The sequence below is a fragment of the Sarcophilus harrisii genome, chromosome 3 (genome assembly GCF_902635505.1).
Source record: "Sarcophilus harrisii chromosome 3, mSarHar1.11, whole genome shotgun sequence".
Classification (NCBI taxonomy): Eukaryota; Metazoa; Chordata; class Mammalia; order Dasyuromorphia; family Dasyuridae; genus Sarcophilus; species Sarcophilus harrisii.
Genome location: NC_045428.1, coordinates 278,277,521 through 278,302,084, shown reverse-complemented (window position 1 = coordinate 278,302,084; position 24,564 = coordinate 278,277,521). Strand labels below are relative to the sequence as shown.

At 34.4% G+C, this 24,564-nt stretch overlaps 1 protein-coding gene and 1 pseudogene across 11 annotated transcripts in view; both read left to right on the top strand.

Annotated features, from left to right (window-relative positions):
• The window catches only part of ABI3BP (ABI family member 3 binding protein), a 265,382-nt gene that overhangs the window by 59,223 nt on the left and 181,595 nt on the right, over nucleotides 1–24,564 (top strand). For all 11 annotated transcript variants that reach the window (XM_031959587.1, XM_031959589.1, XM_031959590.1 and 8 more), the window contains exon 2: nucleotides 12,180–12,359. In XM_031959587.1, the coding sequence (XP_031815447.1) occupies nucleotides 12,180–12,359 (180 nt within the window). The remainder of the gene's footprint in view (nucleotides 1–12,179; nucleotides 12,360–24,564) is intronic.
• Nucleotides 23,063–23,742, top strand: LOC111719681 (annotated as a pseudogene).

The following is a 24,564-nucleotide window of genomic DNA, read 5'->3' as shown; positions in this document are numbered from 1 at the left end:
TAGAACAAAAAAATGTAATATGCACATAAAATCAGGTGATCTGGACTCAAGTCTTGCTTTTGACACTTACCTATGTGACTGTGGACAAGTCATTGAACTTTTTCTAGGTCTCAGTTTTCTCAACCTTAAAATAGTGTTGTAGGATTAGATATCCCTCTGTGTTCCCTTCTATCTCTAGTTCTATAATCCTGTGAATAAGTACTTGTTGATTAATCACTAGCTAATAGGCAAAAAAAATGAGCAATGATGAACACAGCTGAGCTGGTTTACAAAAAAGTGCATTATGCACATCATCAATAAAAATATCTTTCTTGAAATGTCTTTCCATAAACATATTAATTTCCATACCACAAGGATTCCTCTTCCCATGTCTCAGTAAGGATATGTTCACACAAATGGAGGCCTTAATCAAACAGACGTTTGAAGACCCATTAGCTAAAACCAGATAGTTCTGCTTCTCTCTCTCATTGCCATGGGCTCACAGGATTATAGAATTAGATTATAAAGGACCTCTGAGACAATCTAGTTCAATTTTATCACGCACATATTTGAAGTTACTTGTTCAACATCAGAGTCAATAACACTGGAGGCAGGATTTGAACCCAAGTTATATCCAGCCTTTACCTCTAGGACTGGGCTAGAGAACTTCTTCCTCAGCCTCCTTCCCACCACTGCCTTTTTCCTCTCAGCTTCTCTTTGTGTTTTGTCTTCCCTTCTTAGATTATAAACTCCCTGAAGTCAGGGATTGTCTTTCTTTTTTCATATTTGTATTGAAAATATTTCATATTTTCATATCCCTAGCACTTAGCCCAGCATCTGGCACATTGTAAATGCTTAATCAGCATTTATTTTCCGACCAGACCTCTCTGGTCAGAAGTAGAAATCAAGGTCATGAATGGAAATGTATGGGAAAAAAAAGAATCTGGGTGATTTGCATAAATCCAAATATTTCACTTGTTCAAATCAAGGGGAAATAGTACTCATTGGATACTACTCCAATTTGATATAACACAGTTTTATCAAATTATGCATTTTATCAAATCTATGCATTGAGCTTTCCCAAAGGATAGTATTATATTGTGTAACAGTTTGAAAATAAATACAATATAAAAACATATCATATATAGAAGTACCCACAATGATTAAATCAGTTCTATCCGATAGATAGATCTTTTTGATGAACATCTAGTGTAATGTATTGAACATTTGTTGTTCAATGAATGTGAAGATCAAGGTCAATGAATGACACCTTCTTTCCTTCATTTTCCTTATCTAACAAATGGAAAAAATTCTAGTCCCTTAAATTATTTTATGTGCCCCACAAAAGTAAATCTTTTTACTAGGGATGTACATATATTTCTGTTAATTCTTTAAAATAAAGTCAAAAGATTGGTTGTAAGCTTTACTTGGATAATAATAGTTCACCTGTATAGCTCTCTTTAAAGGACACAAATGGTTATATGTCCATTTTCTCACTTGGTCTTCACAAAACTTTTAAAAGTAGGTATTATTGTCATTATTCTCCCTACTTTATATGTGAGGAAACTAAAGCCCAAGGAGGTCAATGGCCACACAATCAAGAAACGTAGAATCTGTATTCAAACTCAGGGCTTCTTGATGTCAGATCTAGAGCTCTATTCATTTCACTGAATTCTGCTTTGCTGTACCTCTGAGCTCATTAAGGATATATCAAATCATACATTAGAAGGGATCATAGAGGCCATCTAGTCCAAGATTTTCATTTTACATTTGGGAGACTGAGGCCTAGGAAAACAAAAATGATTTCTCCAAGCTCATACAGATAGTAAGCATCCCATGTGACATTTCAATCCAAGTTCTCTTAGATTAATTTCAGAGTCAGAATTCTTGCCACTGTTCCAATCTGTCCATCACTACCAGCTACTCCTTGGCAGCCTACATGATTTCCACCCAAATAGTTCTATAAATCATCTATAAAAGATCTACTTGTTGTGCCAGAAGTCATCTTCTGGTTCTTTCACTAATTTGTCAATTCTAGAAACTAGAGCAGTGCTAGATACAAAGTAGACAGTTAATAAATGATTATTGATTGATACTATCTATTGGCTTATACTTTAAGCTATTTGTTAACCTTTACTTTGCTAAATGTTTAATTCACCTCCTTTATACATATCATACATATGCCTTGATTATACTTTTTATACTACATCTCACATATGTCATTGATAGCAAGATGCTGCCCACTTTACAAATGCCTCCTGTTGGTTTCATTGGCCTATGAGTCACATGTGATTGAGTCTAATGACATTTGTAATTTATAGCAATATAGCATCACTGGTGATGATTAGGTAAGGGGAATGTACAATGGTATTTGAAAAATGACTCTTTTGAGAAAAAGAGAAGCATGAGTTCACCAAAATACTGTGCAACTTCTTAAATGTAACTCAGCATAATCTTTTATTCAATTTTGGTCTCAGTTCACTGCTCATCTGTACCTTTCTAACATCTATGCACTGATGGGTCAACAGTCTCTCCATTGAAGAAGTAAAAGATTGACTCCATTTTGGAGTAACTTTGACAATTAGGCTCAATAGAGCAAGCACATTGTTGCAAAGTCACAAAGATGCTTTTGAAACAAAATATCTTAGAAAGTCATAGAGAGTTATCACAGTTTGAGAATCTAAACATGGCAATAACAAAGTATTAAAAAGTATATATAAAAATATAAATATTTGACATTTTACTTCTATAGCTTAATCCATTCTCCTACTAAACCTTATAAAATTATAAAACTGTGTTATATCAAATTGGAGTAGGGTCCAATGAATACTATTTCCCCTTGATTTGAACAAGTGAAATATTTTGGATTTATGCAAATCACCCAGATTCTTTTTTTCTGTACAATTTATCTGCATAACTTGACATAAGCTTTATTTGCATCGTTGGTTTTTCCTATGTGAGTTGTATGATTGACTTCTTGAGTGACTGGATCTCAATGAAGAAAATTTGAACTGTTACATGCTTTAAGGAAACATCATCTACAAACAGGGGTGTCTCAAGGACCACTTACACTAATAGTAGAAAATCTTTTTTCTATTTTGATTTTTCACAAGTTATCTCCTGTGATGCTGATGATTTTAGCAAACAAATGTCCCCATTTATACCTTAGTTGATTCTGAAAGATCTTTACTTTATTTTTCATTTATGGAATAAAACAAGCATTTCCATAACATAAGACAATAAAATACTGATAGATCTTGGTGGGAAAAATGATATTTAAAGTGCATACTAATATTTATGAGTTAGTCATAGAGAAGTTCTAAATATTGGATTTTTTATCAGTCTAGTAATATTGGATTTTATCAATTTGGGATCAGAAGCTATCAAACAAAATGCGGTTCCTCTCTCTAGACTCCCAGATCACTCAGGGTCTGAATTGGGATCTGAAACCTGGTCTCCCTGAATCCAAACCCAGCCCATCATTCACAAAGCTATATTGGTTCTGAATATACATGTTGACCTGTGGAATCTACCTATCTATATATTCCTTTGCTTTATGATGTTGCACCCCAGAACCATCAGATTTTTAATAGCTATGGGTTACTAACTCATGTTAAACTTATAATTACTGAATCATAATATTTCTTTTGCTAACTCATGGTAAACTTATGTTTACTAAACCATAAAATTTCTTTTGTTCAATTTTCCCCAGGAAAATTAATATGTAGAGGTATACAATTATTAATAACTGGACATACTATAAAATAAATGTCATCTTATTCCCTGACTAAATATCTGTTTTTTTCTACTTGAATTCATTTTTCTTGATTTCTTATGACAGACAAACTCACCCAAAGTTTATGGAGAAAGCCCAAACATAATTAGCACTGAGATTAGTGCATTGCTGTTATTATCCAGGCCTCTAAATCTTGTGTTATTTCATTTTATGTCGATTGAGAAAGGTCACTATTACTTTAGGACCATCTACTTTCTGACAAATAATTTACAGGTGATCTTCTACATTAAATCTATAGCAAACTTGAACATTTAGAATAGACATATTTATTATCTATATTTGGCAATTTTGAGGAGGCATGAGGGCAGTGTGGTATAGTGGTTGGAGAGCTGGATTTGGACCAAAAAAGACCTGAGTTTGAGTCATGTCTTAGATATGCTGGCCATTTAACCTAGGACAAGCTCTTTGATTTCCCAGTATCCAATATCTCTAAGGGCTATGAGTTGGAGAGAAGATCTGATCTGATAGGCAGAGAAAGTTTTCTCACCTGGGAACTCCCCAGACTAGTAAAATCACAGATCCAGTCCAGATCCTCTACTAATATACACAGTGTCATTTAGAGAGCAGGTGTTAAACGTATAAAGTGAAAATTTTCACACTTAAAAATAGGATCCAAATGTCCCAATCTCTTGTTTGTGTTTCCAGAAGGAAAGCAGCCAAAAAGGGAATTAAGTTAGGCCTCTTCTTTTAGAACAGGCTTTTTGCTAGGGCAAAAAGAACATGTTATCACAAATCAGTCTGGCCAGAATAGCTCACTGAAACTGCCCCAGGGATGCATAAAAAGACTCTTCTATTATAAGTAGTTAAATGGGATACTCTTTATAGCAGTAGCTGGATTCCAAATGACACCTGGACTGTTCTGCCTTCAGGCACACACCGGGGATTTAACAGAAAGGCAAGACTGATGTCAATAGCACAGCTCTGCCCCTACCTGTTTTGCCTTTCCATAATTTTTGCAGTAAGATTCTCAGAATTTTCTCTAATATATTAAACTTGTTAGCTGGGTCATAGAGGAAAGGTAAAAGACATGGAAAAACTACTATATCAAAAGCTAATAATTCTTCATAGTAAAATTGCTGTACAATTAAGGTTTTTACCCACTTCCAAACTAACATAAGACCACTTTGGCTGTGCTTGTGATGTGGATATTCAAGATGACATGGTTATCCTTTCCTGGTTTAGTATGAGATACTCAGCTTACCACATCATCACCTTTCCCAAAGGTGTCATTGATCCCTTTGCAGGGATCCTCAAACTACGGCAGTGGGCCAGATGCAGCAGCTGAGGACAATTATCCCCCTCACCCAGGACTATGAAGTTTGTTTATTTAAAAGCCCACAAAACAAAGTTTTTGTTTTTACTATAGTCCAGCCTCTCCAACAGTCTGAGGGACAGTGAACTGGCCCCCTATTTAAAAAGTTTGAGGACCCCTGCTTAGGGTCTGATAATCACATCCTTTACTCAGTGAGCTGTCCAGTCAGAATGAGACAGAAACTCATCCTATCTATACCTTTCCAGCAAACTTCATAGTTGGGTCAAAATTCTGGGAATCACTGAAATTACCTGTCTATATCAGTGGTAAAGGTAGCTTGTTTCTACCCCACTTCCACAATTAATTTAAGCTTGATTCTTCCCTAGTTAACAAGCCTTCTCTTTTTTTCCCTCTTTCCATTATCTGAACATCTTTCCCCATTGAAGTATAATGTACAGATTATTGGATTCAGTCAAAGGATCTGAGTTTGAATCTTTTTTCTGCCACTTAAAGCATATGTGACCTTATTCTGGTTATATTACTTTTTTGAATCTTAATTTACTTATCTAAAAATGAGGAGGGGTAGACAATGGAGTTTCAAGATTCTTTATAATTCCCAATCATTAATGGAGATAGGTTTTAAAGGATAGAAACCAATTAAAATTTGTTTGTAACCCCAGGACTTAGCACAGAGTTGTGTACAATAATACATTTTTAATGATTAGTTTATGATCTTAAGGAAATAAAGAAGAAGAAAGAAGGAAGTGAAGGAAAAAGAAGGGAGGGGAAAAGTAAAGGAAGGAGGGAGAAATGTGAAAAGAGAAAAAGAACATCAGAGTCAATCTACTCTGAAGGAGCTTACATTCTAATAGTGTAGAGAACATACATGAAATTTCTGCTGCAAGCCAATGGAAATGTCCTATGATCCAACAAAGCATATGTCAATACATCTTCTTTAATGCCATTTTCAATGACCATAACCAAATGCAGTTTTTATATTTAAGTACTTTAAAGTGTCAAGGAATTTGTTGATGAGAACTTTCTTGGCTGTGACTGCTGAGAAATAGCTCCTCATTGATGGCAACTGGTCAGTAGTTGGAGATGGTTATTGAAGTGTTAGTCATGGTTCAGCTCTCTAGTACAATTCTCCATGTGTCTACTCTTAGAGTGCCTTGCTACTTCACTTAGCCTGATATTCTGGTCCCATGTGGGATAGTTGGTTGATGATTGGTAGGGATGGCTGATCCCTTCCCCAAGGTTGCTTCTCTGAATGATGACTACAGAGTTTAGGCTGGAGAATCTATTGTAGCTATCTACATAACAGTGTTGATTTTACCTTTCTTTGAAGAGAGAGGCAATATCCTATCAGCTGTTTGATTTTGTATCTCTTCCACCTCACCACTTTTACAAAGCTGCATGACATGTTTATTTTAAAAATAAAAAAAGAATTATAATTTTGTTTTGAAAATGTTTTGAGAACCTCACAATTGTCTTTAAAGCCAATGAAGATACCCCAGGATGATGAAAAATGTGGGTTAGGGTTAAATATCACAGATCAAGTAGTACCCAAAGTAGACTTTGACAGTTTCCAATCATTATTCATGACCATGGCGGTGGCTATTTTCCCAAAACTTACACATTCTTTTTTTTTGTTTGTTTGTTTCTCTTTCATTTCCATTGGCATATGTTTCATTTAGCCCATATGGTGTGATAGAATGCTTTTGAGTATTTCCATGTTTCTGTACTTGTAATATCACTTCTTAAACATGTCAGACTATGATATTATACTAAATGTATATGTCATGCAGCCCACTAACAGATTCTCACACAGTTAATGAAGAAAGATGGTTCAGTCATTCAGTAAACACCCTTCCAAACCACTCAACACTTCTTTGATATGTTTTCAAGACTTATCACTTTCTCACAAAATTAAAGATTTCCTTCCAATAGTAACAGTAGCTATAGAATGAAAGACAGTTCTTCCCCATCTCCCCTTCCTCCACTCTTGAGCCATGTTCAATGGCCAATTTTTTTCAGCTTTTTCCAGAAAGTTCCCAAATGAATAAGGACTTGACCTGTAATTCTGTTAGTATAGGTATCTCCCTATAGAGAAAGGAATTTTTACTGCCAATATAGATTAGTATTTTGTCTGAGGTCTTAGATAGTTGTTTAGAAGATTAAGAAATTAGGTGACTTCCTCATGGTCATATATCTAGTATAATTCAGAAGTAGGGTTTGAATCCAGGTTATTCCGACTCCCAAGCTGACTGTTCATTAAAAATAGCAACTTACCCCTGTTAACATATTCAGTTTATATCAGAGAAAGGACTGGAACCTAATTTTAATTGAGAAAATTTAATTGAGAGGAGAAAATTATAATTAATTAAGCATATTCATGTTGTATATCAATGCATACAAAGGATTTTCCTAATAAGAATTCTGTGTGCTAAGAGAACAAATATTATTATCCAACAATTACAGATGGGGAAACTGAGACTCACAGAAATTAAGGGATTGCCCATGTTCATAGCTGTTTTCAGAGCTATTATTTAAGCTCAATTCACCTGACTCTAAGTGTACTGTACTCATTTCTCTACTATTTCTCATACTGTACTGTACTCTATTCCACTTCTCATACTGTACTCATTTCACCACCCCATAATGGGGGCTTCTAAAAATAGAGCCATCTATCCATTGGGTACCACAGAAATAGTATCTATCCAGTCACTCTCTTTTGGCTAATTTCTAATTGGCATTCAAAAAGGTTTACTTACCCTAAATTGATATACTTGATATACTTTTATTTAGCCTCAAAGTTGTATATATATGCTCTATTCTTTGTTTTGAAATTAATACATTAAACTAGATAAATTCTCTATGAGTAAAAACCATATTTCTTTTTTGAATTCAGAATCCAACAGAAAACAAGAATGTAAAACAATCATTAGACTTCATCACATTGATTATATAATAACAATAGACTATAATCAGTATCACAGGATAAGATATTAAGTGCTATAAGAAATAAAGTTGAGTTGTTTTTTATTTTTTGTTCAAAGTACACTCAGATCTCTATCTTCAGATTAGCCATGTGAACAACTCACTTAACTTCCATCTGCCTCAGTTGCTTCTTCTGTAAAATGGAGATAATAATAGCATTGCTTTTCAGGATTGTTGTGAGAATAAAGCTTTTACTGAAACTTAGGACATAATTTAAATGTTAATTATTACCAATACCATTGCTTTTATTATTCTTAACAAAGAGGACATAATTAACCTCTTGAAGCCCTCATCAATTTTTGCCTGGATTATTGCAAAAGCCCATTAATTAATTGGTTTCCCTGCCTTGTGCCTCCCTTCACCAATCCATCCTCTATACACTTGCCAAATTGATTTTCCTAAAGCACAGGTCTCATCATGTCATTCCCCTACTCAAAAAAACCCTGCTGTTTTTGCTTTTAGGACTAAACACAAACCCCTTTGTTTGACATTTAAAGCCCTTTATATCCTATCCCCAATCTACCTTTTCAACCTTATTATTCAAAACTCCTTTGTAAGTGTTCTAATGTTCAGCCACAAATTGGTCTGTTTTCCATTTCTAACAAATAGCATTCTATGACCCCTCTCCAGTGCTTCTCCAAGCCTGTGATAGCCTTCTATCTCACTTCTGCCTCAGGATCCCCTCTTTTTTATTTAAAAAGCCCCATTTTTAGAAATGAAGCTTTTCCTGACCTCCCAGCTACTAGTGTCCTTCTAGTTCAAATTACCTCAGTTATTTTGTATCTACTTACATATTTATATGTCTCACCCAATAGAATGTAAGTTTTCTTCAAGGACAGAAATGGTTTTGATTTTGCTTTCATATTTCCAGTGTCCAAGACAATACCTGGTAAGTGATAAACACTTCATGAATTTAGCTCATGCTCAGAATATAGGAGTTATATAAATGTGTTTTAGAAAAGCAGAATCATTAAATACCTAATAATAATATAAATGTGAATGAAGTAGTTGACACTTGTAAAGACTTAAGGATAGTTTCTGAATCAGACTAGTAGCTAGCATGGTAGACAGAGTACAGTATCTGTAATCAGGAAGATTCTAACTTCAAATGTGGCCTCTAATACTTAGTAGTTTTGGGACTCCAGGTAAGTCACTTAATCTTACCTGCTTCAGTTTCTGACTTGTAAAATGAGCTGGAAATCACTCTAGTGTCTTTGCCAAGAAAATACTAAATGGGGTTATGAAGAGTTAGATATGATTGAAAACTGACTGAACAACAAAACAACTGAATCAGACTGCATGTAACTGGTCAGTCTATAAGCCTTTGTCAGTAACAATTCTAAGCTCTGGGGATACAAAGAAAAGCACAGTTCCTGCCCTCAAGAAACTTGTATTCTAACAGAGGAGACCATTGGTAAATAAATAGATATATACAAAAGATAAATTTAGAGGAGAAGTGAGGCACCTGCAGTTGGGGAATTTGGGAAATTCTCCTAAAGAAGATAAGATTTGGGTTGAGTCTTCAAGGAAAGGAAAGCAGATAGCAGTTGGAGTGGTAGTGTTGGTGTCAGAGTGTCAAGTTCAAGGAATGACAAGTTGGTCATTGTAGCTGGATTAGAGGGTGTTTGGATGGGAATAAAATATAAGACTGGAAAGTTAGGAAAAATCTGTGTAATGAAAAGCATTAAATTTTAGGAGGAATTTTATATTCAGTCTTGTAGGTGCATTTGAGTTTACAGATGACAAGGTTAAACTTACACTTTAGAAAAATTGCCTTGGAAGCTGGGTATAGGATGACTTGGGATGAAAAAAGAGGAGAGCAGGGAGAAAGATTAGAAGAAGATATCTTCTCATATCCCTTTTTTAGTCCTCATCTTTTATGGCCCCTCAACTATATTTGACACTGTTGACTACTTTGTCCTTAAAAGACACTCTTTCCTCTATAGATATTAGTGCCGCTTATATTCTGATTCTTCTCTTGTTAGACTTATCTTTTTTTCTTTCTTCCTTTTTGAGATTCATTAAGTTGAGGTCAAATGACTTGTCCCAGTTTACAAAGCTAGCAAGGGTTAAGTATCTGAGGCAGGATTTGAACTCCGGTTCTTCTGTCTCCAGGGCTAGTCCTCTATTTACTGCACCATCTAGCTGTCTCAAGACATCCTTTTCAATCTCCTTTGCTGGCTCATTATTCATTGAACACCCACCCAACTATGATCTATTCTCTTTTCTTTTTTGGTATCATCAGTTTCCATGATCTCTTTAAAGACAATTTCCAGATTTATATATCTAACCCTAGTTTTTTTCCTGAGCTCCAAATACCTGTTAGTCATCTTAGACTAGATCCTTTAGGCCTCTCAAACTCAGTAGATCCAAAACAGAACTCATTTATGTTTTCCTCCTAAATCTTCTCCTTTTCCAAACACCTCTATTACTATTGAAGGCAACACTATTCTCAGTCTTTTAGGTTTAAAAGGTCTTCTTCACCCTATATTCCTTTCTCACCCAATACCTATCATATTTTGCAAATTCTTCCATAACTACTCTCATATATATCTTCTTCTCTCACATGAACTGTTACAATAGCTTTCTAATTGTTTTACCTACATTAAAACTCTACTCACTCCAATCTTTTTTCCACTCAGCTGCCAATACTCAATAAATTCCAATGGCCCGTATTGTCTATAGGCACTAAACTAAATATCCAATCCTTTATTTGACAAGTAAAAATCTTAATTTCTTGGACTGTTTCTTTATTTCTAATTTCTTCTACTCTAGTCTACTCCATGCATTCTATGGTCTAGTGTCCACATCAAAAAAAAAAGTGCTATGCTCTATGAGTGAAGCAAAACTGAAGTAGTTAAAATCAAATATTAATCTGATTGACAAGCTGTACTTTAACCCCAATACAATGGTGTAATTTTAGTCGTCTTCCAGAATGAAGAACAACAACCAATCACAAGATTGATAAGGAAGACAGAGAGGGAAAACATTCCAATGAACATTCAAGGTGTTCTTGGTGCTCCAACAAAGAGAGGAAAGAAGAAAATAAAAACCTAGAAAAGAACTTCAGAAGTCCTCTGCATGACTTTCCTAGTGTATTCTACCTAGTTAGCTTACTCCTTTCTTTGAATATCTTTTATATTGTGTTGAAGGTCCCTTCCAATTCTAATGTTTTTAAGATTTCAGCAAGAAAAATAACTGAGATATCAAAAGGAATACTGAGTGACCAAAAAATTGTCCAGTTCTCTTATTTATCTCTTCTCTGTACTACTCCAAAAAAGATGGGCAATGCTGCTAGGAATAGAGCATTGGATATTTTCCTGGCTTGGACATTTACTACCTTTATTCCATCTCTCTAACATTATTTGCAATTTATCCATTATATCTCTTGTTCATACATAGTCACATGTATGTTATCTCTCCATTAGATTGTCAGCTTCTTGAGGGCAGGAATTTTCTTTTGCCTTTCTTTGTATCTCCAGTTCTTAGCACAATGCCAAATACATAGTAGTTACTTAATAAATGCTATTTGATAACTAAGTGACTTTAGAGGAATACCTTCTCTGGGATTCAATTGGATTGGATTAGAAGAGATAATGTTTAAAGTCTCTTCTAAGACTTACATGAACTGATACAAAGCAAAATGAGCAAAACCAGAAGAACACTGTACACAATAATAGCACTATTATACAATGAAGTATTGAAAATAACTAGATATTCTCAGAAATACAATGATCCAAGATAATCACAAAGGATGCATGATGAAAAATGTTATCTTCATTCAGAGAAAGAATTATTATTGTCTAAGTACAGGAAAAAGGGAGGAAAGAGGGGAAAGGAAGGATAGAATTTGGAAATCAAAATTTAAAAATAAACAATAAATGTTAATTGTTTTACATATTATTGGGGAGGAAAAATAAAACATTATTTCTTTAAAATCTCTTCCAGCTTTATTCTGTGACCTTAGAATTAACTGCATTTTAGCCATCTCCTTGTAAAGCATTTTGGAAACAGTTTATGATTGGCTCTGGTAAATAGTCGCATCTGTTTAGTCTTCATAAGCACAACCTATCTTTTGGTGGCCAGTTTTCACAGATGTTCAAAAAAAGGAATTAAAATAACATCTCTCCCATTCTCTCTTCTCACCTCCAGGTAAAAGGCCAAACCTGAAAGTCTATATCAATACCACAGGTGACTCCATTCTCATGAAGTTTCTTCGTCCAGATCCAAATACCAAATTAGAAGGTTTTCTCTTGGGATATGGCAGCAATTCACATTCCAACCAATACTTCCCATTGCCTGCAGAAGGAAAGTCATCTCAGGCTGAAGTTGGTAAGATAATTGGCATCTGAGGGTGAAGGTGAACAGTAATAGAGGGGTAATGGTAATGATTTAATTTGAAATCAAGAAAGTGAAGTAATTTTTAAAAAAATCTGTCTAGCAGAGAAATAATAATCAAATTCACAGATCATCTTTAAGACTATCATTGATGTTGTTCTACCCATAGTCCCTCAAAACATGACAAAAATAAACAAATAAATAAAATGTGAACAAATCAAGTGGAAAGAAGACTGGATCACTTTTTTAAAATAGCTTTTTATTTTTCAAAATATCTGCATAGATAGTTTTCATCATTCATTCTTGCTAAACCTTGTGTCCAATTGTTTTTTCCCTCTCCACTTCCCATTCCCATAGATAACAAATAATTCAATATGGGTTAAATTTAAATCACTTTGTTTTGATTCTTGGTTCCAACATCCTTGGATGTGGGGAAAAGTGCTTAAATTTCTTCAACTGAAAAATGGGTATAATTACTTATGCTATGGGCAATTAGACAACACAGTGAATAGAGTGCTAGGGCCTAAAGTCAGTAAAACTCATCTCAGACTCAGACACTAACTAGCTGTATGACCCTGAGCAAGGTACTCAATCCCATTTGCCTCAGTTTCCTCATCTGTAAAATGAGCTGGAGTAGAAAATGACAAATCACACCAAGAAAATCCCAAATGCAATCGTGAATAATGAAACACAACTGAAAAATGACCAAAAACTTATAGTATTATTGTTGGTCAAATGCCTTATAAACCTCGAAATTTTTAAAGATATGAATCAATATCTGCATCATTTTCATGTGAGTAGTTTTCTCCATTATTCTTTTTTCTTCCTCCTCTTTATGTAGAAGTTGATAATATGAAATTTATTAGTAATTTTCTTTTCATTAGAAATTACGATACTATCAGCATAATAAGAAATGGTCTTTCAGGGTATATTTCCATGTAGGCTAAATTAGTTCTTTTCCTTATAAAGCATTGAAATCTGGAGACTTAAAGGAGAATAAAGGCTTGAGCAGCTGACATACATCAAGAGTCTGATTGTCTATATTTAGGGAGTAAATACTAACATACTTGTTGTGCGGCTCCTAAAAAAAGGCCCCAACACAAGGAACTCCATCTTCTCCCTTCAACATATTTGGTAGACCATTCTACCAACACAATCAGAAAAACTGCTCAACTGAACATTCTTTCCCTGATCTGAGTGTCTTTCCCCTATCAAGGCTAAGTAAACCTTTTTTTTGTTATATGTTCTACAAGATCTCATTTAGTTCTAGTCTTACACATGAAGTACCAGACCACTCTTAGTCAAACCTAAACTGTTAGATCATAGAACTATTCTCTTTTTTTAAAAAAATTCTTGTGCATAGCATTAAATTCCAAGTATGAAATCCTTGGTAGTCCATACAGAGAAAAGTATTTTCCAGATAAAACTGTTCAAAAACTAATTTTTATTTCACAAGAGGAATATTAATTGTGAGCATTTTCAATTGGTATTCAAACAATCTAAAGTATAGATTTAGATTTGGCAACATTTTCCTTGATTTTCAGTAATTTAAGAGAACACTGACTGAAGCAGTAGAATAAAATTTATTTCCATGAAAGGTAAATCCAACTGTTTTAATGACAATTTTGGCTTGTTGACAATGACTATTAAAGATGTGTCCCTCTTGACTTTTGGCCCGGTTTTTCAAGTAGAGTACTTCCATTACACTTCAAAAACCTTGAAACAAGTAAAAACTGCATAATTAAAATAGGAGTCCAGGCTCACTTTTACACAGGAGGGTAGCTGTGAAACATCTGGAGTATAGCTGTTATAGAAATAAATGTTGTCTGAGATTTAGGTACCTTGAACAAATATAACCAATATAAACTTGGCATAAGTATACTATGCAGGATTTGAAAGTTTGCAAATGTTTCCTGTAGCAATCACACCTTATTCTGACTAGCAACAGGATACTTGTGCCTTATCCAAAACATACAAAGTGAAAACACAGGTCATATGACTTGTTCTTTTTTGAACATTATGAGTAATTTTTTAGTTTCTATTAATTTGTATTTGGCTAAATATTTCATATACAAGTTATACCAAACAATGAGGTATAAAACAGATTTCTAATATTTAAATGTTCACTTGAAAAACTGTAATAATTAGTTGATATATTCATGTTTCATATAAATCCCATTTGGGACCTACATTCAAACAAATACAGTATTATATTCGAGCAAATAAATCTGTTATTTTCCTGGACAAAATGAAGATATCCTATATCACAATGTACATGTAGTAGTAGTTTAAATGCACATGAAACAAATCAAAAAGTATAGTAACTTTACCTCTTAGAGCCTCAGTTTCCCCCAGCTAAAATGGTGTTGATAATACTGGCACATAGTAGGCATTGAATTGAATTGAGTTACATAATCTATCTCCCAGGAGATAGATCATCTAGATAGAGAAAAAGGGAAAGGGAGAGGGAGAGGGAGAAGAAGAAGGTGAAGGTAAAAAGGAGAGGGGGAAAGAGAGAAGAGGGGGGAAAAGAGGAAGTGAGAAGAGAGAGAGAGAAAGAAGGAGAGAAGGAAAGAGAGAGAGGGAGAAAGAGAGAGGAAGAGGGAGATGGAGAAAGAGAAACAGAGAGAAAGAGCACATTTATTAAGGATTTATGTCCTTAGCATTTACCTTAGAATTTGGCACATAGGATATAATTAGAAGCAAAATAAATTCTGCCTTCAAGGAGTTTACATTCCAATGGAGGAAGATGATAATACAAAAAGGGGAGTTGGGGGAAGATAAAACCTTATTGTGGTATGGCGTGGAATGGCAGCCTGAGCTGGAAGTTAAGGTAACTTTCTGGATTTTAAAAATTAATTAATTAATTGGTTTGGTTTTTTTTAGAGCAGGCCCATTTGTAAGTATTTTCAAATGTTTTCACATTAACTACATCACAGTAATATGCTGGCACTGCTAACTTACCAGTGGGATCTGAATTTAAAGTTGTTTCTCCCCTAGATAATCACTTCATTTACACACTACACTGCCAACTGCTTCTTTCTTCTTTCCTCCCTCTCCACAACTAATGGCTATATTTTAGAGACAGCTGGCCACCATTTGGGATATTGACTATATCTGTGAATGAAACAAATCAAACTTAATTGGCCCACACAGTCCTAACCAATTGAACCAACTCAGACAACCAGCTGCACACTAAGGTTTCAGATGGCCTTGGATTACCACCATACTTGCAGTAGTTACACACTTTAATGCTTTCCTCAAAGAATTAACAATAGGAGTATGAAAAAATAAAACAAAGCAAAAGTTTACTCTTTAAACTTTTAGACTTTTAAACTTTAGAAGCCAAATGCAGTAAACAGCCATGCTTTTTGTTTCCTTAGCTTCCAAAAGTCCTCCTTGCTATATCCAATACTCTGTTGTTGGGTTGTTTTTTTTTTGGGGGGGTGGTCCTTTTTTTAATGATCTCCATTATTCAATATCACTGCTTTATGCACAAGTCATAGTAGGATCAATGAAGTAGCTACCCATTTTATGTAATATTTTAAGTATGCCACATGTTTTACTACTTTACTCCTTTTAAATCCCATAGCAACCATAAAAGGTAGGTGCTATTATTAGGATCAGAAATCTCAAAGAATAATTCACCTTTAGTCTTTTTCTTTCCTATGTATTTATGACCAAATTTAAGGGCACCATTGCCATCTTCCACAAGTTAAAAAACAAACAAACTGATAAATCTTCTATTTGTATATGTATTATATTATATTGTATGTATATGTATTATATTATATTATATTAATGTATAGAGTAATCTTACATATACATATATACATATAGGGTGGGGAGTGGGGACAGGAAGAAAAAAGAGAAAATAATTTACATGGTAACTTTGTATATTTGGAGGGAATAGCAAATTGTACACGATAAATTTTCAGTCTCTGTACAATCTTTTTTTTTTTTTTTTTTTTTTTTTTGCTAAAACAAAAAATCCTACTACAAATATTTTTGTGCAAATAGGTCCTTCTCTCTAAATTAATTTATTTTCTAGAATGTCTTCTAAGATTTTTGAATGCAAATTTTTTCTGGTAATGATCTCTTACATTTGACATACATGCAAAGATACATTCAAGATGTTCCTAGCAAGTCTAGACATGAGAGTAAAGGACCATTTCAGTAATTTGGCCATGTACATGCAGGACTAATCTCAGAACAAGATTTCAAACCCTATAAGCACTTGAAATCTCTGACTCCAGTTTTCCTAAAGTTGGATTTAGGGATTTTTCCAAACCTTAATTTTAGTTCTTCTCCTTAGGTTTCTTCTTTTTCTCCAAATTGTGACTCAACCCTGCTCTCAGTCTAAGTCCAACTTGTTGGAAAAGAAATGTGTATTTCTATATTCTAAATTCTGTATGCTAAAGGAACCGAATCAAGAGAACATTATATATAGCAACAACAAGTATTTGAAAATAATCAAGAAGACTAAATTTTCTGAGTATTATAAATATCTAAATAGGACCTTCAAGATGCTGTCTACTTCCAGAGATACAATTGATAAGAAGTAGGCATAGTGTGGTTTTATATATCTATATCTGAATACATACACACAACATATATACATGCATGAGTGTGTGTAGGTGAAAAATGATGGACTTCTCTAATAGGAAAGATGAAAAAGGAGATAGTTTGGAACTTAAGATGTAACCAAAAAAATTAAATTTAAAAGAAAGAAAAAAATCTTGTTTTACTCACACTGATACCCATCTTCTTTAAATATTTTTTTCAAAGTATCATGATATTTAGCTGCCATGTTATCTGGCTTTTCCAGTCATTTTAATAATATACATTTGAACTATTTTTATTAAAGCTTTTTATTTTCAAAATATATACATGAATAATTTCTGAATTTTACCCCTACAAAACTCTTTGTTCTAATTTCTCCCCCCCTTTCACCACACCTCCCCCAGTGAGCAAGTGATACAATATATGTTAAACATGTGCAATTCCTCTATACATATTTCCACAAATATCATGCTGCACAAGAAAAATCAGACCAAAAAGGAAAAAAATGAGAAAAAACAAAATGCAAACAAACAACAATAAAAAAGAGTGAAAATACTATGTTGTGATTCACACTCAGTTCCCACAGTCCTCTCTCTGGGTGCAGATGGATTTTTTTCATCACAAGATCATTGGAAGAGCTCTGAATCACCTCATTGTTGATGAGAGCCATGTCCATCAGAACTGATCATTATATAGTCTTGCTGTTGCCATATACAATGATCTCCTGGTTCTGCTCATTTCACTTAGTATCATTTCATGTAAGTCTCTCCAGGCCTCTCTGAAATTAACCTGCTGATCATTTCTTATAGAACAATAATATTGCATAATATTCATACACCATAATTTGTTCAACCATTCTCCAACTAATGGGCATCCACTCAGTTTCCAGTTTCTTGCCACTATAAAAAGGGCTGCCAGGAAACATTTGTGCACATTTGGGTCCCTTTCCCTCCTTTAAAATCTCTTTGGGATATAGGTCCAGTAGAAACACTGATGGATCAAAGGGTATGCACAGTTTGATAACTTTTTGAGCATAGTTCCAAATTGCTCTCCAGAATGACTGGATCTATTCACAATTCCACCAACAATGTATTAATGTGCCAGTTTTCCCACATCCCCTCCAACATTCATTATTATCTTTCCCTGTCATTCTAGCCAATCTGAGAGGTGTGTGGTAGTACCTCAGAGTTGTCTTAATTTGCATTTCTCTAATCAGTAGTGATTTAGAGCACCTTTTTCATATTACTATAAATGGTTTTAATTTCTTCATCTGAAAATTGCCTGTTTATATCCTTTGACTATTTATCAATAGGAGAACATCTTGAATTCTTATGAATTTGAATCCATTCTCTGTATATTTTAGAAATGAGGTCTTTATCAGAACCCTTGAATGTAAACATTTTTTCTCAGTCTATTGCTTCCCTTTTAATTTTGTCTGCATTAATTTTGTTTGTACAAAAACTTTTTAACTTAATGTGATCAAAATATCCATTTTGCATTCAATAATGTACCCAAGTTCTTTGGCCACAAATTCCTTCCTTTTCCACAAATCTAAGAGGTAAACTATCCTTTGTTCTTCCAATTTGCTTATAATATCACTGATGTCTAAATCATGAACCCATTTCCACCTTATGTTGGTATAGGGTGTTAGGTATGGATCAATGCCTAGTTTCTGCCATACTAATTTCCAGTTTTCCCAGCATTTTTTGTCAAATAGTGAGTTCTTATCCCAAAAGCTGGAGTTTTTAGGTTTGTCAAACACTAGATTACTATATCATTGACTATTTTGTCTTGTGAACCTAACCTATTCCATTAATCAACTACTCTATTTCTTAGCCAGTACCAAGCAGTTTTGATGACTGCTGCTTTATAAAAAATTTTAGATCTGGTACAGCTAGGCCACCTTCCAATTATTTTTCATTGTACTGTATTATGGATATGCTTGTTTTGTTCCATGAATTGAAAAATAAAATAAAACATTAGAAATGTTCCAGGGTACTTTTCTGAAGCACAGACCTCACTTTTTTCTTCCTGTTAAAAAATTAAGATTAAAAGCAGGAGCTGTTTCATTTTTGCCTTTGTATTTTTAGTAGAAAGCACAGTGCCTGGAACATAGTAAGGATTTAATAAACCATTGATTGATTAATTTGAGAATTTCCATGTTTTTAGAAGACATGATCCCTTGTTCAAAAATAAAGGTTTAATTGTGCACTTCAAGGAGAAATCCTAAGTCTTTAGTAAATTTAGTTCTTTTCATCTAACCCTTCTGGCAGCATTCACATTCCTTGAGAATATCCATAAATTGAATTTCAGAAATAGTACTTGAGCCAAGAGAAGTTGTAAAGGGCTTGGGCTCCAACCAGTACATTAGACTCATACTGTCCCCACTAAATAAAAGAAACAGCAGAAAGCAGCAAGCAAAGTAATGAAGGAAAGAAATATTTGGCTATATTAACTTTTTCCTCTGTTACTATCTCAAAATGTATTCCAAACATGCAATTAATCTATTGTTAGAATTGTCATCATTGGTTTAGGTGGAAAATTATGGAACCTTCAAATAGCAGAATAGATGATGATCGAAGTAAAGTGATGTTGACATGCTGGCTCCATGAGCATGTTCCTGTAACTGTAGTGGCAAGGTACTCTATACAGAATTGGCAATGTTCCTTGTGTATTCCTCAAGCCATGTCTAATAAGAACTGTGGGAAACATGAATATTTAAAATGCAATTTCTCCAAAGGGCTTTCCCAGTCAAGAACACCCATTGTTCAGCTTGCAGTACAATCTCTAAGATCCCCTTTGTTTTCAAGTTGTCCAATAATTGTTGGCCAATAAATAATGTTGACTTTGACTTGTGTCTCAGTTATAAAGAAACAGACCACGGAATTGGTGGAAAGAGATCCTTCTTGAAATTTAGAAAACCTGAATTCCAATCCCACTGCTGATATTTACAAGCTGTATGATTCTGGGCAAGGGACTTAACCACTCTGGCTCTTGATTTCCTATTCTTTAAAATCTGCAAAAGAGTTCAGAACTTTTTTAGTTATATACAACTATTTGTGACCCCTTTGGGGTTTTCTTGGCAAAGATACTGGAATGGTTTGCCATTTCATTCTCCATTTGATTTTATAGATGAGGAACTGAGGCAAACAGGGTTAAGTGGCTTGCTCAGGGTCCCATAATTAGCAAGTATAGGAGGTTGGACTTGAATTCATATAGATGAGTCTTCCTGATTCCAAGCTCAGTGCTCTCTCCACTGGGCCATCTAGCTGCCTATAAAATGAGAAGACGGGACTAAATGATATTTAAGGTTCTATGATATAATTCCTTTCAGTGGAACATTTAAGCACCTACAATGTGTAAGATACCAACCACTTTCAGGACTAGACATAAAAAGAGAAATAAAAAAAAATCTCTTTATCTAAAAAACCAGCCTAGCCTAGCATTTTCCCATCTCTTTTTAATTTTATATATAAAATGTCTTTATGGAAACAAAAACTTTGTTCCACACATTCACATATAAGCATATATTTTCTTAATGGTGGAACTCTTCTGGAAGGGAGCTAAATACACTCTTGAGTTTATAATATTCGCTTTTGAACTTTCCTCCCTTTTGTGATCCTCTCTTTTAATTTTTAAAAATCTATTCATCTTTATCTGGAGACAAAAATTCTTATAAAAATAAAGACAGCAAGTAAACAGGGTTTAAATAGGTTAGGAATCTTCCAAGATCTGTGATGCCTGTTGGCCAGTCAGCAATAAGTCAGGGATGAGAGAGAAAAGATGGGAATCACTTAATCATGTCCCACAACTCAGTAAATGGGTACATTTAAGTAAACAGTAAATTCTGTGCAAGCAAATCACTCTTTTTTGGGCAAGGCAATTAGGTTAAGTGACTTGTCCAAGTAAGTAAAAAAAGCCTCAGGTCAAATTTGAAACTCGGGTCCTCCTGACTCTAAGAACAGTATTCTCTCCATGGTGTCACTTAGGCTTGAATTGTTCATGACTGTGTTCAGTATACAGTAGTAGCTCCCTTCTTTGCCATCAACTCACCACTGATCACATCTGTCCTGGGTGCCTCTCATCTTCATAGAAAATGAATGTTCTTGAGTTTCCCCTATCCATTCCGGCTTCTGCCTTCCATGATGTTTTAATCTCTCCTTCCCATCTTGGAAAAAGCTACCCTTCCCATCAGCTTTTTGCCATTAAAGATCTTCAAAGAAATTGCTTTTAATATTAGGAAAATAAGTGATAATGTTATAGCACAACACATTAATAGGTAATTAAAATATTTGAAGATGCCTTATATTTGCATAAAGTTTTATAATTTACAAACACTTTCATGAGTTTTGAAAATATAACTAATGAATTTCAAAGCTAGCAAAAGAGCAGAGTAAAAAAGCAAGGAATTATAACTCTGATGTGCAACAGAGAAATTAGGCATATATTTTGGGTGTAGAGTAGACCACAAGCTTAGAATAAGTCAAGGGAGTTAATCTGGGTTCCTCTGTTGAAATATTTTTAGGGGTCTGGAAGCATTTATGGGGAAGCACACACATATTCTCTCTCTCTCTCTCTCTCTCTCTCTCTCTCTCTCTCTCTCTCTGTCTGTCTCTGTCTCTCTCACTGTTTCTCTCTCTGTCTCCCTCTCTGTTTCTCTGTCTCTGTCTGTCTGTGTCTCTGTCTTTCTCTCTCTCTCTGTCTCTGTCTATCTCTGTCTCTGTCTCTCTTTGTCTCCCTCTCTGTCTCTCTCTGTTTCTCTCTGTGTGTCTCTCTCTATATCTCTCTCTCTATTTGTCTCTGTCTCTCTTTTTCTCCCTCTCTGTCTTCCTCTGTTTCTCTCTGTGTCTCTGTCTGTCTGTCTCTATCTCTTTCTGTTTCCGTCTCTGTCTTTGTCTCTGTCTCTCTCTCTGTTTCTGTGTGTCTCTGTCTGTCTGTCCTTATCTCTCTCTCTCTCTATTTGTCTCTGTCTCTCTCTCTCTTTTCTGTTTCTCTCTCTTTATTTTCACCAACCTCTAAGTGAAATTGAGTACTTTCAATTATAAATTCATTCTAAAACATTATTCTGAAAAGTAGCCCATAGATTTTGCCAGATTACTGGAGTAGAGATGACATAAGAAAAGGTTAAGAACTCCCAACATAAAACAAGCATATACCTAATAGTAACAAAAACTAAAAATTCTATTATACTTTCTATTATTTAAACCACATTGGTGACACTGTGTTCAGTTTGGGGAGCGACATTTTAGAAATAATATTGACTACCTGGAAACCTCTACAGAGGAAACCGAACAGAACATTGACAAGAGTTTCAGAAAATGGGCCATAGGAAAATTGGTTGAAGGAATTAAATGCCTATCAGGGAACGTGGACAATAGAAGGCTTTGAGGTGTCCTAACTGTTACTTTCAAATATCCGAAGGAAGGTCATGTGGAAGAAGTACTCTACTTTTTGACTGGAGAGCAGAAATAGGATCCATGGGTAAAGATATTACTCACACAAGTAGGCCTCGTGATTATATCTTACTTCTGTTCCAAGTTTATGATCTGCATCCTAAACTACTCATTTATTTCCTTATTCTGTTCAGGTGATCTGTGGTATACTCTCACAACAATATCATTTTTGCTTCCCTCCTCCATTGATCCTTTCCACCATGCTTTCTTTTCCAATTTGTGGATTTCCTCACAGAATATAACTTTTTCATATGTATTTCTGCTTCCCCAGAGTTTTTGCCTATTCATGAAATCTAACTCATCAAATTTCAATGATACACTAACATCCTTGTGTTAGTATCCCTTATTCATCTTGTTTAATTAATTATATTTTGTGTATTTCTGCATTGACTTTTGAATCTGTGGCTTATGCTGCTTATTTTCTTCATGGATATTATCCCATATCCTACCTTTTCTTCTCTACCTTTCTTTTTCTTATACCTACTATTCCCTATAATAGATAGCATCTGACTCAACAGAGCTTCATGGCCAGCTTTCTCTATCCTCCTCCATTATCAGTTTAAAGCTATTTCTGGATATATTCAATCAGCATACATCTCAACTTTGAATCCAGATTTACATCAGTGATAGTGCCCATCAGTTTTTCATGGTTCTCCGAACTCTGGTCTTGCAGCTAGCAAGATGACTAAATGAATCAAAAAGATCACAATTTTTGATTAATATGGAACACATTATGTATCCCTCAGAAAAATGATGAAGAACATTGAAATTAGACAGCATGCAAAATACACATACTTTTTCTGTGGTAAGGCCAAAATGAATAGATGAACTATCTCAAGTTTCTGGCATTGTGGATTCTATATGAAAACAGTAGCTGGTAGTACATGGACCTACAATGTCATATCTAAAGTAACAGTCAACTATACCATCTGAAGACTGAAGGAATTAAAAGATCAGAAAAATCTCTTTACCAAATATCTGTGGCCCATGATATGAAAATAAATGGATTAATTAATGGGAAAAAATTCCATGAAAGTAAATGTACTTTTACCAATGGATCTAAATCTTGCTCAGAATTTGATCATTTAGATGGAAATTTCAAGTAATTAGGTTCTATTGGCCTGCTCTTTTCTGAAGGATTTAATAGACTTATGCTTTGCCTCAAATGAATATTCATTTTCAAGTTAAATATTGGTATTGATCTTGTAAAAAGTCTCTGGGTTGATAAAAAGCAGCTAATTAGGTAAAAACTTTTCTGCTTACGTATCAACCAGTCTATGATCTGGGTTTCATCAAGTTACATGCTGGATGCTTACGCTATCCAGTGTAGATGATTTTATATTCTTTTGTTTGCTGAAGCAATTGGAATTAAGTGACTTGCCCAGGGTCACATAGCTAGGAAGTATTAATGTTTGAGGTCAAATTTGAACTCAGGTCCTCCTGACTTAAGGGCTAGTGCTCTATCCACTATGCTACCTAGCTACCCCATGACTTTATATTTTAAAAGATCTTTAGCAACAGATATTTTGAAAACTCCCTTAATGCTTTATTCCAAATTAAATTTGAAAGAATTTTACCCATCCTTTGGCATTCTAGTACATATCCAGATTTACTGCTATTCTAATTTGAAAAAAGAAAAAAGGAAAAGGAAAAAAAAAACCTGTTTTCAGTTTCCCCCTTTATATTGAAGGACCTTTTCTGCTTATTCATCTCTCCTTCAAAATGAATATTCATTTCCAAGTTAAACATTAGTATCTGGCTGTGTGTACAGACCTTCTGGTTGCTATTATTGTTTGTAATAATTTCTCTTAATATATTAAAAATCTCTGGAGTTTATTATTAAGATTTGTTACTCAAGGAATCTACTTCTTCTTTCTACCCACTGATTTACTACATAGCCTTTGGAAGTTCCTCCCTCATCTGTGAAGAGGTGATAATGTCTATTTTTTGCAGATGGGCCCGTGGGTGGATTAATGGATTCATGATTACAAAATGATAAGTTGAAATCTCTGGGTGAGAGATGTTCCATAAAAGCAAATCATTTTTATCTTATAATGAAAAATAAATTATCTCCAATTCATTTATTTATCATTTTACTTTTTAACAAAGTGGTGATATTTATTGATTCAAATACTTAAATAAAGCTGGGATCTTATTGAGGTGAACTTCCTGCCTAGCAATGC